Source organism: Sturnira hondurensis, unplaced genomic scaffold, assembly GCF_014824575.4.
Source record: "Sturnira hondurensis isolate 20B ecotype Veracruz unplaced genomic scaffold, ASM1482457v3 Scaffold0004136, whole genome shotgun sequence".
In the NCBI taxonomy this organism is placed as follows: domain Eukaryota; kingdom Metazoa; phylum Chordata; class Mammalia; order Chiroptera; family Phyllostomidae; genus Sturnira; species Sturnira hondurensis.
This window is the reverse complement of record NW_028076767.1, coordinates 212297-227267: the sequence shown is the minus strand read 5'-3', so window position 1 is coordinate 227267 and position 14971 is coordinate 212297. Positions and strand designations below refer to the sequence as shown.

Genomic DNA, 14971 nt, shown 5'->3' with positions numbered 1-14971 from the left:
TCGCCTCTTAATTTTGGTGTTTGTTGCCACACAAAAGGATTTTTTTTTCTTTGCTTGCACCTGGATTTTGAATCACAGTCTTTCTTTACTATTCAGGTTAAAGAAAAATTCACCTTTGTTTATTCTGGTTCTCATATGGTTTCATTTGGCATATAGATTGTAGATCCCTGGCCTCTTTTTAGTTTATTTTTGTAAACTCTTGTGTTTTAAACTTCTTTCCTAAGCAGTAGCTTCTTACCAGTTTGTGTATCTTGTCCTGTTGTGTTTAGCCAGTAAACATTACTTTCTTTTAATGAATACAATTCTCTGTTTTTCTAGGAAAATTTTGAATGACTTATCTTCCGATGCACCAGGAGTGCCAAGGATTGAAGAAGAGAAGTCTGAAGAGGAGACTTCAGCGCCTGCCATCACCACTGTAACGGTGCCAACTCCAATTTACCAAACGAGCAGCGGACAGTACAGTGAGTAATAGATACTTCTGTTTCAGAAAGTGAGATGAAAACTAATTCTCCTGAAAGGAATCGTGGAAGTGCCAGCTCTTTTCTCAGTCTTGCTGTCATTATTATATTTCCTTTATTGTTCAGTATGCAAAGTTCTATACACAATTATTTTGTTTCCTTCGAGGTTTTAGTGAGGGCTACCCAAGTTTGTAAGCCCTTGTAGATGATGGTCCTTTGTTTTATGCTGCTGCATGGAGAGTCATAGAGGTTTTCAAACCACTCCTTGAGGATTTTTGTCTTCGTGATGTATGTGATGTTAATGGAGAACATACATTTTTTAGATAAAATAATCATTCTTTGATTATGTTTAAGACCCAAAATGGTCTCATTATTTACCTATTTGATACTTCATCTTCCTTCAAGCATTGCAAAGTCTAGCATTTAATGTTTTGTGGTGGGGGAGGAGAGGCTTAGTTGCAGTCTACCCGCACATTCAGTTATTATTCCTTTTAATATGGAAGGTAGTGAAGTGAATATGATAATGAAAGAATAAGGACTAATGAATTAAGTCCTTTTTGGCTCACAGAAAGCAAAGTTTTCTTTTGCAAAATTATCAGTTTCCATTTCTGTGATATCTCTAACACTTAAGTGTGACTTGACTTTCACCTAAATCTGTTATAAAGTACTTTTGCGTTCTGCTTTTGTTAGACAGATGGCATTTGTGTGAAAGGCACTTTTTGTCCTCTCTTCCCAGTATCTTTTTCCCTTGCAAAGCACCTCACTTATCAGTCTCTTCATTTTGATTTATTCATTACTTTAGTACTGCCCATTTTATGTTTTCTATCCTCCGTTCATTAATTACAAATCAAATGCAAACACTGAAACTTCTTTGCTGCGTTAGTTTTCAAATTCTCTGGGGCCTGTGTCAGAAATGAATAAAAGTTTGACTTTCAAGTTAGTAGTATTTCAGTTATAACTCCAACTTGGTTTGCATTCCAGCTGGATTAACAACAGATTTGCAAGTAGCAGACTCTTTAGCTCTCTCAAAACGGAAACTTTTGATAGTAAGTAAAAGGAAGGCATTTTTGACTGAGCTTCTTGTCCACTCTGAGTTTCATAAAGTTCTGTTACCTTTTTCCTCCTTAAATTCTTTGTTGGCAGAGATAAACAGGTACTATCTATATATATGTATGTGCATTTTTTAGCCCTACATCCAGACAGTTGGAGTTGTTCAAGCTGTGTGCTCTAAGATGTAGATACATGACCTTCATTTTTTTCCAACTTCAGCATGCCTGGGGGGTACAGCATACTTATGTTGGTGACAGTGACTCACTTAGTGTAGCGATTCTCATTTGAACTAAAAAGCGTGTCCCTTTGGCAAGAGGCATATCAGAATCTCAAATGGGGAAGTGAAGTTAAGAAAAGTAGATGTTTAATTTGGTACACCACTCTCCTCCAGCAACTGAGGATATTACTAATTTTAAAAGGTTAATACTTCCAGATTGTTAAAGGTTATTATCTTTATCCCTTATTCTCTGTGTATAAACACACATGGCCTTGATGGAAGTGACTTAATACTATGTTCTTGATTTTCATTAAAATCAAGAGCAGTATAATGGCTACTTATATACACAATACATTTGTATATTTCTTACCTTATAAAACAGATATACTTTGTTGTGAAAATTCAAATGGTAGAGGTTCATAGCATTAATAAAAAGTAAACATCTTTTTCATCCTTCCCAGTAGTAAGAGTTTAAGTATATATCTTTCCATTCTTTCTCATTCCATTTGTACATGCACATTATCATGTATTTTTATATAAATGAGAGTTACATTATTTCTACACCATTGATAATATATACACATATAGCTATGTATGTTATGTCTTTAACAGCTATATTATGTTTTACTTTATAAATAGAACATTTACTTAAACATCTCCCCCACCCCGCCACCCCCACACACACAGGTACTGTTGAACGTTCAGAACGTTTCTACTATTTCAAACAATGCTGCATGAACATTCTTATTCATGTTATACTGCCTCAGTGGAGTTGCATCCACAGAGTAGACTTGTGAAATCAAAGCAGATCCTGCCTAATTGCCCTTCCCAGTGGCTGGACCAATTTTTGTTCCTTCCATAAATTGGTTATATTTTTTTATTAATACTATTGCTAATTTTATCCATACTTTATTCACTGTCTTCAGTAATAAAGTCTTATTTGAGAGAGTCTATTTATAGGTAGAAAAACATGTGTATCATTTTGAACTTGAATTTTTTGTTTCACTAAATAAAACTATATATAACCAATGATGTTTTCTTCTTTATTTTAACTACTGAGAATGTCAGTTAAGTTTATGTTTAATTGTATTCTTTCTGTCTAGATTTTCTGATAGAATTATTGAATACACCTATAGCTATACCAGTCACTTGACTTCTGTGTTCTAATTTTAATGAACTTAGTTGTTTTTTTAAAAAGATTTTATTTATTTATTTTTAGAGAGGGGGGAAGGGAGAGAAATATTAATCGGTAGCCTTCCTACATGCCCCGACATGGGACTGAACCCACAGCCCAGGCATGTGCTCTGACCAGGAATGTAACAGGCAGCATTTCACTTTGTGGGAAGACACCCAACTGAGCCACACCAGTCAGGGTTTAATGAATTTTGTTTTGTTGAAAGCTTATCTAAAATTCTTTTGGAATAATCAAATGTATAAATAAATTAAGAAGAAACCATGTTTGATAGGGTCAAACATCAGTTTTCAGAGTACTTTCATGTACGTTATTTCATTTACTTTTTGCAGCAATTGTATTTTAGTGGCTAGAACCAGATATTTTTATTTTTACAGAAGAGCTAACAGATTCAAATAACAGTTTAGTGATGGAAGTTGGACTAGACCCCAGATCTCCTGATATATAGTTTTCTACTTCTTTCTTCCCACCATGAGTTCATTGGTATGTAGCCGAGAAGAAAGCTATGTGTTAAATACAGTGGAATTTGCTTATTAACTCTATGAAAAATTGTGGTTTGATTTCTTAACCTTCTGATTCTTTCATGTTATCCTGGAATATTAATCTCAGTAGTTTTTACATATTCTTTTTTTTTTGAGCCTTGTCTAAGATAAGTAAAACTTGCAGGATTAGCCAAAGTGAATGGATTATATTTGGCAGTATCTTAATTTCCACAGATAACATTTGTAAACCAGATCATAGCCATTAACTATTATTTCTTGGCTGAACAATAGATAATCAATTTTCCATAAATAGATAACTTGGGATATTAGTTACCAGAGCTAGCTCACAGTTGATTCCAAATTAATTCTCTTCTAAGAGACAAAAAATAACATGCTTAAGTCAGACATGTTGACTTATTCAGTTAAAAACCCATTATGCAACTTTATATGTACTATAATTTTTAGTCCCTTTTTGGAAAACTTTTTTTTAAAGATTTTATTTATTTATCGTTAGAGAGGAAAGGAAGGAGAGAAGGAGAGAAATATCAATGTATGGTTGCTTCTCATGAATCCCCTGCTGGGAACTGGCCTGCAACCCAGGCATGTGCCCTGACTGGGAATCGAACTGCAATCATGTGGTTCGCAGGCCCGCGCTCAATCCACTGAGCTACACCAGCCAGGGCCCTTTTTGGAAAACTTAAACTCTGACAGGGAGAGTATATAGAGAAGGACCCAACTGTCTATCTTAATGCCGATACCTAAAGGACCACTTCTTCCGAATAAAATGATGGTCTGTTTCTCTCTTTTTTTTTTATGTACTCTACCATAAAGACGAGTTCACCTTTTTTTGAAATAAAGTGAAATGTCTTTGTAACAGTGAATGAATTACAAGTACAGTTAATTTGTAAATAATCAGTAAAAGACCCTAGATGAGAATGCTTGGATTCGTAACTTAGAAATAGCAGTGAGGTCTTTTTTTCCTAAATGGTGATCATAGCTCTGATTGTAAACTCCCCAAGAGACTCTGAAAATTAAGTTCCCTAGGACATTTCAGTTGTTTCACTGAGTGGACTTTTGTTATAGTTTGTACCTTGCTGGCAGTTAGAGAAAGTGTACTACTAAACTGTTTTATTAATTGTGCACTAAGATAACCTTTTATTACATGCCTGTTATTGTACTAAGTACATGAAAGTAGAGAAGAAAAACCACATTTCCTACAGTCAAGAAATTTATTTACTTGTGGGACAGCAAATACTAACCAATTAAAATATTAGGTAGTTAATGCTAGAATAAAGGGAGTATGGGTCACAAAGTGGGGCCTCCTCTGAACCAAGTAATTTCAAAAGGAATTTAATATTTCTCACTTATTTACTTCTTCAAAATTGTTAGTAGATATTATTATAAATTACAGTGTAGTTTATTGAGTGCTTTTATATACAGAAATTGGATATGGATTTCCTGAGTGGAAGAGTACTTGAGTATACCAAATCCTTGTTGGCGTTGTTATTTGCTGTTACCATTCTCTGAGTTCATGTCTTATAAATTACTCTACTTTGAGTTTAGTGTGTTGTAAAAGTCCTATATGGTATTAATTAAACTTGTAACAATAAAATCCATTGGGTTTTAGTTGCCATTACCCAGGGAGGAGCAATACAACTGGCTAACAATGGTACCGATGGGGTACAGGGCCTGCAAACATTAACTATGACCAATGCAGCCGCCACTCAGCCGGGTACTACCATTCTACAGTATGCACAGACCACTGATGGACAGCAGATCTTAGTGCCCAGCAACCAAGTCGTTGTTCAAGGTAAGAGAACTCAGATTTCACATGTATGGTAAATTCTTTGGAAGGTTTAAATTTTATAAACTCAAAAAAGTAAGTATGATATTGTAAAACATTGTTAAAATGTAAAATTTCTTCACTATAGATACTATTTTGTATGAACTCTTCCATTATTACAATTGGACCAAAATGTCATGGCATAAAAACAACTATTTTCCGTTTTAAAAATATAACTTCTGTCTTTAACACCTAGAATTTGGGGGTAGGAGAAACAGCGTAAGTTAAAGGGAGACAGTGAAGCCAGGGTTAGATTCTACATCGAACTCCATAGACTTGCTCTGTGAATGTTGAGTAAGACCCACTCTCTCCAAGTGTTTTTTCTCCCCCACCATGTGTCAGATGAGAGTTTTACTGAATTATTGACCAGAATCTTTGGAGATTCAAAGTTGTTTTCTCTGCTTTTTTAGTCAAAAGCAGTTTATACCCTCATTTCTAAGATGATCATTTTTTATTTCAAATGAAAGCATATTCTGAAAAATCTTGTACAAGTATGCAACTACAGAAATAGCTTCTTAAATTTTGTTTTGTTTTATTCTACTTTGTTTCAGGAATCTTTATGGATAGGAGTTAACCATTTTTCATTTTAACTATTTCAGTATTTTAAGAATATGGCTAATGCCAGATTGAAAATTTGCATATTAAAGAAATAAAAACTGTTTCTAAAATGTTTTCATTAATAATATGTTTTGCCTCTGTCAGGGAATGACAGGTGTGCCCCTTCATTATGGATGAAAATTTTTGAATAATTCTAAAACATCAACTAGAGAGAGTCATAACTTATTTAAAAGGGCCCTAATGTATTTACAGAATATATTCTGTTACTGAAATATTTGAAGAAGATAATATTTTGCTTGTTAATGGGAGTAAAACACCTTTTCACTTTACATGCAGGTACTCAAAAATTGTAAAGCAGGATGTCAGTGAATTTGAATTCTGAACGTCAGTTTGAAGATGGTAACATGTTTAGTATATAAATCTTTTCCACTCAAACTACACATTTTAATTGATATTAACAAACATGGATAATCTTATAAGAATAAAGATCTTCAAATTCTCTCAGATAATGTTAGGTTTCTTGTTCTTAGGTGGGCATATTATTAAGCTGTTTTTAAAAGCAGTTTGACAAGTAGTGATTGTATTTCTTTTCACAAGTGATGGATCATTTAGTTAGAATAAAACTTGAGTTTATTTAGTCGTTATCATTTACATTAAAACAGTGTTTACAGATTATATAATTGGCATCACTTGGTACACTTTCATACTTACAGTTTTGTGTCAATTAGAAATTTATGATAGTTGACCATAATGCTTTATTTTCTCTTCCATTTTGCTATTTTATGAAAAATCATGGTCGTTTTTATGTCGTGGCAAGCGTCTACTTGAAATTTTTTAATATGAATTTACCAATATCAAAGGAAGACATTGAGGACTATATCTAGGAAGATGATCCAAGCTGTGCCCTACTTACCTTTTAGACTTAAGGTTGGTAAGCATGTTAACAGAACAGAACTGCATTCCAATGAAAGATAACCCAGCAGATGCGTATAGGTTAAGACCTCTTTCACCCAAGTGCTTATGCTAATAAACACATTCAGTTGGGAACTATTCTCAGTAATGACCCAAAGAGTGCTGACTCTGTCAACATTTTAGTCAGAATCACCTGTTCCTTTTTTTCCCCCTTTTAATCCAAAGTGTATGTTTAGATTGATGATTGACATCCCTAGTTTTACCAGGTCACAGTGCTTCAGTGTCTTACACCATGTTCACCATTTTTCGTTCTAGCTGCCTCTGGAGATGTACAAACATACCAGATCCGCACAGCACCCACAAGCACCATTGCCCCTGGCGTGGTTATGGCGTCCTCCCCAGCGCTTCCCACACAGCCTGCTGAAGAAGCCGCGCGGAAGAGAGAGGTGCGCCTCATGAAGAATAGGTATGTACATTGCATTTACTGAGATTGGCGTAAGTCAGGTATGTCTTCAGATTCTTCAGATGTGTGTCTTTTACATCTGACAATAGGACCTTTGTGTTGAGTTTTTTTCTGGTAGAATCGATGGGTCTTGCTGCAACTTCATTTAATAAGCTGTACTTATGAGATGGCCAATAGGATTACGTGTCAGTCTTTGATCATAAAGTAGTTTTCTTTCCTGCATTTTCCCCATGAGAGATTTAGTGCATAATTTGCTATATTCATTAGGCTTCAACCAGCTGGCTGGGTTATTTAAAAATTGTATCTTTTGGCCCTGGCTGGTACAGCTCAGTGGATTGAGCACAGGCCTGCGAACCAGAGGATCGTGGTTCCATTCCCAGTCAGGGCACATACCTGGGTTGCAGGTAGGTTCCCTGCAGGCCAGTTCCTAGCAGGGGACGCACGAGAGGCAACCATACATTGATGTTTCTCTCCCTCTCTCCTTCCCCTCTAAAGATAAGTAAATAAAATCTTTTTAAAAAAGGCCAGAAGGCATAAAAAATTTTTTCTTTCCATGAGCATTATATTGCAAGATCAAGAGTTTCATGTATGTATATTGAAATGAAATGTTAACTATATTTACAATATAGTAAACATATTAGGCAAATCCATATCCTAATGAATATTACCTTTACTCAAAATAGTAACAGTTTAGCACCCTAATATTCTTTGAAAATGGGTTTTAGTCTAAGAATACCTTGTTATTAACAAAATCTTAAAATAGAATTAGCCCTCAACAAAATGCTGCAATAAAAATGTTGCATATCAAAAATCTATGAAATCCATTTCTCATAAAGTAAATTCATCGCTGAATGGTTTTATCATCACAAAACAAAATATTTTTATTTGCTTATGTTTACCGTAGTATTTTTCTTTAGCTTAAGATTTAAATATTTAGTTTAGGATTTTAATATAGAAATGACATAAGACAAACTGAATAAAATAAAAATAAGGTATATAAGATATAAAAAGTTATAAATTGGTAAAAATATTTCTCTGCTATTTACCCCAAGATTCTTCAAACACAATGAATAAAGTAAAAGAAACAGATTGAACGTAGATCTGGATTCAAGTTCTGGTTCTGTCTCTTTAGAAGAGATATATTAACCTTTAGAAGAACATATTAACCTTTTAAACCTCAGTTTTCTCTTTTTTAAAACAGGATTCCACAACCACCAAAAAGGGTTGCCTTTTCTGAATCTTATCTAAACGGAATCATATAGTATGTAGCTTTTGGGTCTGGTTTCTTTCACTTAGCAAAATGCATTTAAGATGCGTTGACAGTGTTACATAAATAAATAATTGGTTTTATCACTGGTATTTCATTGTATGCATGTATTGTAGTTTATTCATTCACTTTGAAGTTTATTTTAGTTGTTTCCAGTTTGGGAGGATTTTGAGTAAGTTTACTGTAATCACTTATATGTACATTTTTATATGAACTTTCAATTCACTTGAGTATATTTCTAGGAATGGTCTGGCTGAGTGGAATAATAAGTATATATTTATAAGAACCTGCCAAACTGTTTTCCAAAGTGGCTATACCATTTCCCATGTGTACCAGCAGTGTATGAGAGTTCCATTTGCTCCTTATCAGGTGTTAGGTTGTTTTTGCATTTAAGTCTATGATCCCCTTTGAATGAACTTTTGTATTAATTGTGAGGTGTGTTAAGGTTCATTTTCTGCATATGGACTTCCACTTGTCCAGTAACATTTTTTGAAAAGACCATCCTTTTTCTGTTGCCACTGCATTTTTGTCGAAAATTAATGGACCATATTTGTGTGGGTCTGTTACTGAGCTGTCCAGCTGTTTTCATTGGTCTCTGTCTATACTTTCTCCAATATTACCCTGTCCTGATTACTATTAGTAAGTTTTGAGTTTGCTAATGTGAGTCCTCCGACTTTGTTCTTTTACAGAATTGTTTTAGCTCTTCCAGTTCCTTTGCATTTTTGTATAAATTTTAGAATCAGTTTGTTGATGTCAATGAGAAAGTTTGCTGAGATTTTGATTAGGATTGTGTTGAGTTTATAAGGTCAAATTGAGGAGAATTGACATCTTACCAGTACTGATTGTTCCATTCTGTGAACACACCACATGCTCCATTTTCAGCATATAGTCATATACATATTTTGTTAGATTTAAACCTAAATACTTAGGAGCTTTGGGTTTGGATTTTCTAGGGGGAGTATTTTAAATGGAATATATGTTTTTTAAATTGAAATATTCAGTTGTTCATTGCTGGTATATAGAAATAAAATTGACTTCTCTTTCAACCTTTTATCTTGTGACTATTCTAAATTTACTTATTATTTCTAGGAGCTTTGTTGTAGATTTTTTTGGCATTTTCTACAATCATGTTGCCTACCAATATGGACAGTTTTGTTTTTTCCTTCTAATCCATATGCCTTTACTTTTTCTTGCTTTACTGCGGTCTTCTGATAGGCTATTGAATAGGAATGGTGAGGGGACAGCCTTGCCTGTTCTCCTTCTTAGGAAATACATTTGTTTCCTATTGCTGCTTTCTCACAAATTGCCATAAAATTAGTGGCTTAAGCAGCACAGTTATTGTCTTAAAATTCTCTTGGATCAAAGGTCACCATGGATCACACTGGGTTCAAGTTAAGGTGTCAGCAGGGCTGTGTTCCTTTCTGGAGGTTCAAGGGAAGAACCTGTCTCCTTGTCTTTTCCAGCTTCTAGTGGCTACCTACCATTCCTTGACTCATGGCTCCCCCTTCAAAGTTAGCAGTTTTGTGTGTTGTCTGTGTGTCTTCCTGTGGTAATCAGGTCTTTCCTCCTCTCTTCCACTTTTAAGGACCCTTCTGATTGCATTGTGCCCACCCAGGTAATCCAGGAAAATTTTCCTATTTAAGGTCAGCTGTGGCCCTGGCTGGTGTGGCTCAGTGGATTGAGCACAGGCCTGCGAACCAGAGGATCGTGGTTTGATTCCCAGTCAGGGCACATGCCTGGGTTGCAGGCCAGTTCCCTGCAGGCCAACTCCCAGCAGGGAACGCACGAAAGGCAACCATACATCGATGTTTCTCTCCCTCTCTCCTTCCCCTCTAAAGATAAATAAACAAACAAAATATTTAAAAAAAAGAAAATAGATCTTTAAAAAAAAAAAGGTCGGCTGATTCTCAACCTTAATTCTATCTGGAACCTTAATTCCCCTCTTACTATGTCGGGTAACATATTCACAGGTTCCACAGATTAAGACTGGGCATCTTTGGGAAACCATAAATATGATAACTGTAGGTTCCTTGTAAATGCTCTTTATTACAGTAAGAAGTTCTCTTCCATTCCTAGTTTTGTGAGTGTTTTTGTCATAAATACCATATTTTGCTGTGTATAATGTGTCCTTTTTGGCCAAATTTCTGAGGGAAAAATAAGGATGCACATTATACTTTTGAACAACATTTTTACATTGCAAAATATGGTAGTTAAACTCTGTTAAATGCCTTTTCTGAATCTATTGAGGTGAACATAGGATTTTTCTTAATTAGTCTGTTAATAGGGTGAAGTGCATTGATTTTTTTCCCAACATTGAGCTATGAGTACATTCCTGGGATGAACCCACACATGATCATGATGTAGTACCATTTTTACATTTTGCTGCATTTGATCTGCTGGTATGCTGTTGGGGGTTCTTGCATCTGCATTCATGCTTGGTAGAGAATTTTAGTTTTCTTCTAGTGCTTCTGTCTGGATTTGTTATCAGAGTAATCTTAGCCTGTAAAATGAGGTGGGAAGTGTTCTCTTATTTTTGGATGACTTTGTATAGAATTAGTGTTGTATGTTCCCCAAATATTTGATAGAATTTGCCAGTGAAACCATCTGGACCTGGGATTTTCATTTTTTGAAAGGCTTTTTTAAAAACTGTGAATTGAATTTCTTTAATAGATAAAGGACAATTCAAACTATTTCTTCTTCAGTGAGTTTCGGAAGTTTGATTTTTAAGGAGTTGGTTTCTTCAACGTTATCAAAATTATGGACATAGTTGTTTGTGGTATTTCCTTACTATTCTTTCAATGCCTTGGGTTAGTAGGAATTTTATTCCTAATATTGATCATTTGTGTCCTCTCTCTCACTCTCATTCACTGTCTCACTTAATTGGTGAGTCTAGCTAGAAGTTTATCAGTTTCAAAAAACCAGCTATGTGGATTGATCCACGAGCCATAGTTTGGCAAGTCCTGGTATAACCCGGTTAAAAGACATAAAACAGACGGAGAAAGATAATAAACCATGCAAATGGTCATCTAAAGAAGGAGGAACACTGTCAAGAATAAAGGACAGTATTTAATGGTAAAGGGTCAGTCCTCTTAAGAAGACAGGATTCTACATGTGTATGCTTCTAACAGAACTTCAACATACCTGAGGCTAAAGCTGATGAAATTAAAAGAAGGAACGAACAAATTCATAATTATAGTTAAAGACTTCAACACTCTTCTCAGTGATGATGGAAAATAAATATATGATATAGAAAACCTTAATGATATTATCAACCAACTACACCTATTTGTCATTTATATAACACTTACAAATCTAAGAGAATAGAAATAATACAAAGTATGGGGTTTAAAAAATATTTTATTTATTTATCTTTAGAGGGAAAGGGAAGGAGAGAGGGAGAGAAATATCAATGTATGGTTGCTTCTCGTGAGTCCCGTGCTGGGAACTGGCCTGCAACCCAGGCATGTGCCCTGACTGGGAATCAAACTGCAGTTGTTTGGTTTGCAGGCCCCCGCTCAATCTACTGAGCTACACCACCCAGGGTCAAAGTATGTTTTTGAACCATAAAGCATCTGGGAAAATCCCCAGTCTTTTGGAAATTAAATAAATATTAAACAGTTCTAAATCTATAGGTTAAAAAGGAAGTCAAAGGAAATTTTAAAAATTATTTGACCTGAATGCAATTAAAATGTGACAGTAATTTGTGGGATGCACCTCAATCAGTATTGAGGTGGAAACTTATACCCTTAAGTACTTATGTTAGAAAAGAAAGTCTTAAATCACTACTTTGTGTCAGGAGTTAGCAAAGTGTACACCTCACTACCTGTTTTTATAAAGTTTTATTGGAACATAGTCTTGCTCATTTAATTATCTATTATCATTTTCTGCTTTCATGATACAATAGCAGAGTTGAGTAAGTTGTGACAGAACCCGTTGGGTCTGAAAGCGTAAAATATTTACATTCTGGCCCTTTACAGTAAAAAAAAAAACATTTGTTTGCGTTGGTTGGACATTGTCCTAGAAAGCAAAAGGTCACTGGTTTGATTCCTGGTCAAGGAACCAAAAATGAATGAAAGGGTGAATGAGTGAATAAATTAATGACTGAGTGAATAAATGAATTGTTTAAAAAATCAGTGCAGTTGATAAACTTTTTTGAACTCAAAAGACAAAAAAGAAGGTAGTATGGAAGATTTGAAGATGCCAATAGAAAGAAAGAATAAATGAAACAATCAGTATCACATATAGGCAAACAATTCGTTCAGTAAATATAGGAGGAGGATGTTATGTGAAAGAACTTGTTTCTAAAAATGTACGTCAAGTTAATTTCAGAATGTATAGGTCATCTGTTTGCATACATGCTTGGACGTGTACAGTGCTGTTTCTGTGCTGGTGGAGACATCAGTGATCAATTTAATCCTCACCCTACATCCTCACCAGTCCACTAGGAGAGTCCTCTCACTTTTTTCTTAAAAATATTCAGGTGGAAATATTTGAGAAGCTTTAAGAGGCATTCTCCACATTAAAAAGTTCTTTAAAATTTTGTTTAAAAACTTTTGTTTAAAGTTAATTTGATTTTCCTGGCTGGTATAGCTCAGTGGATTGAGCACGGGCCTGCAAACCACACAATCGTGGTTCAATTCCCAGTCAGGGCACATGCCTGGGTTGCAGGCCAGTTCCCAGCAGGGGACTCACGAGAGGCAACCATACATTGATATTCCTCTCCTCTCCTTCCCTTCCTCTCTAAAGATAAATAAATAAAATCTTTAAAAATTTTTTTAAAAAAGTTCATTTGAATTTTGTATTTTATTCCAAAATATACTGATGCTTATTTTAATATGAAAGTAGTTAATTACCCTCTGTCCTGTTAATTAAAATTGGTACTTTAGAATGATATGCCAGGTTTATTTTCTGGTTCTACATACTCCTTAATATAAAGCTAGTCTAGGTCTTGGTTTGGGACAGGTTGATTAGTCCTTCTTTTTAAGCTAATGAGGAACAACCCCTTAAATGGAAAGGGCTGGAAACTACGCAAGTAGTTAATGTTGAAGTCAGGATCTAAACCCAAGTTTCCTGACCTTCAGTTTAGAATTCTAGCCTGTCTGACGCACTGTATTGAATTGTTATTCACATTTGCTTATTTTAAACTGTGCCTGAACTGAGTGTCATTCTTCATGACAGTGGTCTTCCCGCCTCCAAACAAAAAAGCATCATGTAGTCAAATGCAGTTTGGGACATGCTACACAGAAAATTTCCCTTTGGAGATTAGTATTTTGAAAGGAGCAAAGAGACCTTGCATTGAAGAAATAAGTTAATTTCCTTAGCCTAGTGTTTTCATTTTTATGAGAAACATTGTAACTTTCACAACAATATAGTATTCAGCACCCCCCCACCCCCTGCCATATCTGTAGCTTCTGTACCTGGAGATCAAAAATTTTTTGGAAAAAAAAGTTATGTTGTTCCTCACATCATTAGACCTATGATGGTTTTGTCTGTACTGAATATGTACAGACTTTTTCCTTGTCATTATTTACTAAAAAATATAGTATGACTATTTACATAGCATTTATATTGTATTAGGTATTATAAGTAATTTAGAGATTTTTTAAAGATTCTATTTATTTATTTTTAGAGAGAGGAGAAGGGAGAAAAAAAGAGAGGGAGAGAACATTGATGTGCAAGATACATATCGATCAATTGCCTCTCACATGCTCCCAACTGGGGACCTGGCCCACAACCCGGGCATGTGCCCTGACTGGGAATTGAACTAGCGACCTTTCGGTTCACAGGCTGGCTGGCACTCAATCCACTGAACCACACCAGCCAGGGCCTAAAGATGATTTAAAGTATATAGGAAGATGTGTTTAGGTTATATGCAAGTACTATATTATTTTATATGAGGGACTTAAGTATCCACAGATTTTGGTATCTGTGGGGCCCTTGATAATGAGGGACAGTTGTACTGATTTTGGTGAGAAAAAGTTAGGAGCTGCTTACAGGATCATAATAGTGTAACTTTGGAAACTGCCAGTTTGGAAACTAACTGGCTTGTCCTCCTCCAGTTCAGTAGACTGTTGGGCCATTTCTAACTCATTTCCAAAAAAATTTTTCTGCAATGGATCATACATTGTCCGTATCTATCATGTACATAAAACATTGGGTGCAGTTTTTTAATTCCAAAAATTAGCTTGCATTATAAGAAAATGCTCCCTTTCTTTGCAGAGACAGGCTCCACAGGGATGAAGACATTAACAGTATTATAATAGACTGCCATTTGAGTTATTTGGAAGTAATAATAGCTAATGCATATGTAACACTTGCAAAATGCCAGCCACTATTTGATGCACTTTTTATATATTCCTTTAATTCTCATAAAAACTTTGAGGTAGGTAGTATTATCTCTCTTCAGTCAGGAAACTAAGGTTAAATAATTTGCCCGTGGTCACATAAATTGATAAGGTATAAAACCACTTAAAACTAAATCTGACACAGTGAAGGAACTAGTCTTTTAACCACTGTACTGTACTGCCAC

At 35.1% G+C, this 14971-nt stretch overlaps 2 protein-coding genes across 11 annotated transcripts in view; one reads left to right on the top strand and one right to left on the bottom strand.

Moving 5' to 3' along the window:
- METTL21A (methyltransferase 21A, HSPA lysine) overlaps positions 1–14971 on the bottom strand; it is a 58625-nt gene that overhangs the window by 18306 nt on the left and 25348 nt on the right. The window lies entirely within an intron of this gene.
- The window catches only part of CREB1 (cAMP responsive element binding protein 1), a 61386-nt gene that overhangs the window by 38596 nt on the left and 7819 nt on the right, over positions 1–14971 (top strand). For all 10 annotated transcript variants that reach the window (XM_037043484.1, XM_037043483.1, XM_037043478.1 and 7 more), the window contains 3 exons: positions 319–461; positions 5027–5209; positions 7028–7178. In XM_037043484.1, coding sequence (XP_036899379.1) covers positions 319–461; positions 5027–5209; positions 7028–7178 — 477 coding nt within the window. The remainder of the gene's footprint in view (positions 1–318; positions 462–5026; positions 5210–7027; positions 7179–14971) is intronic.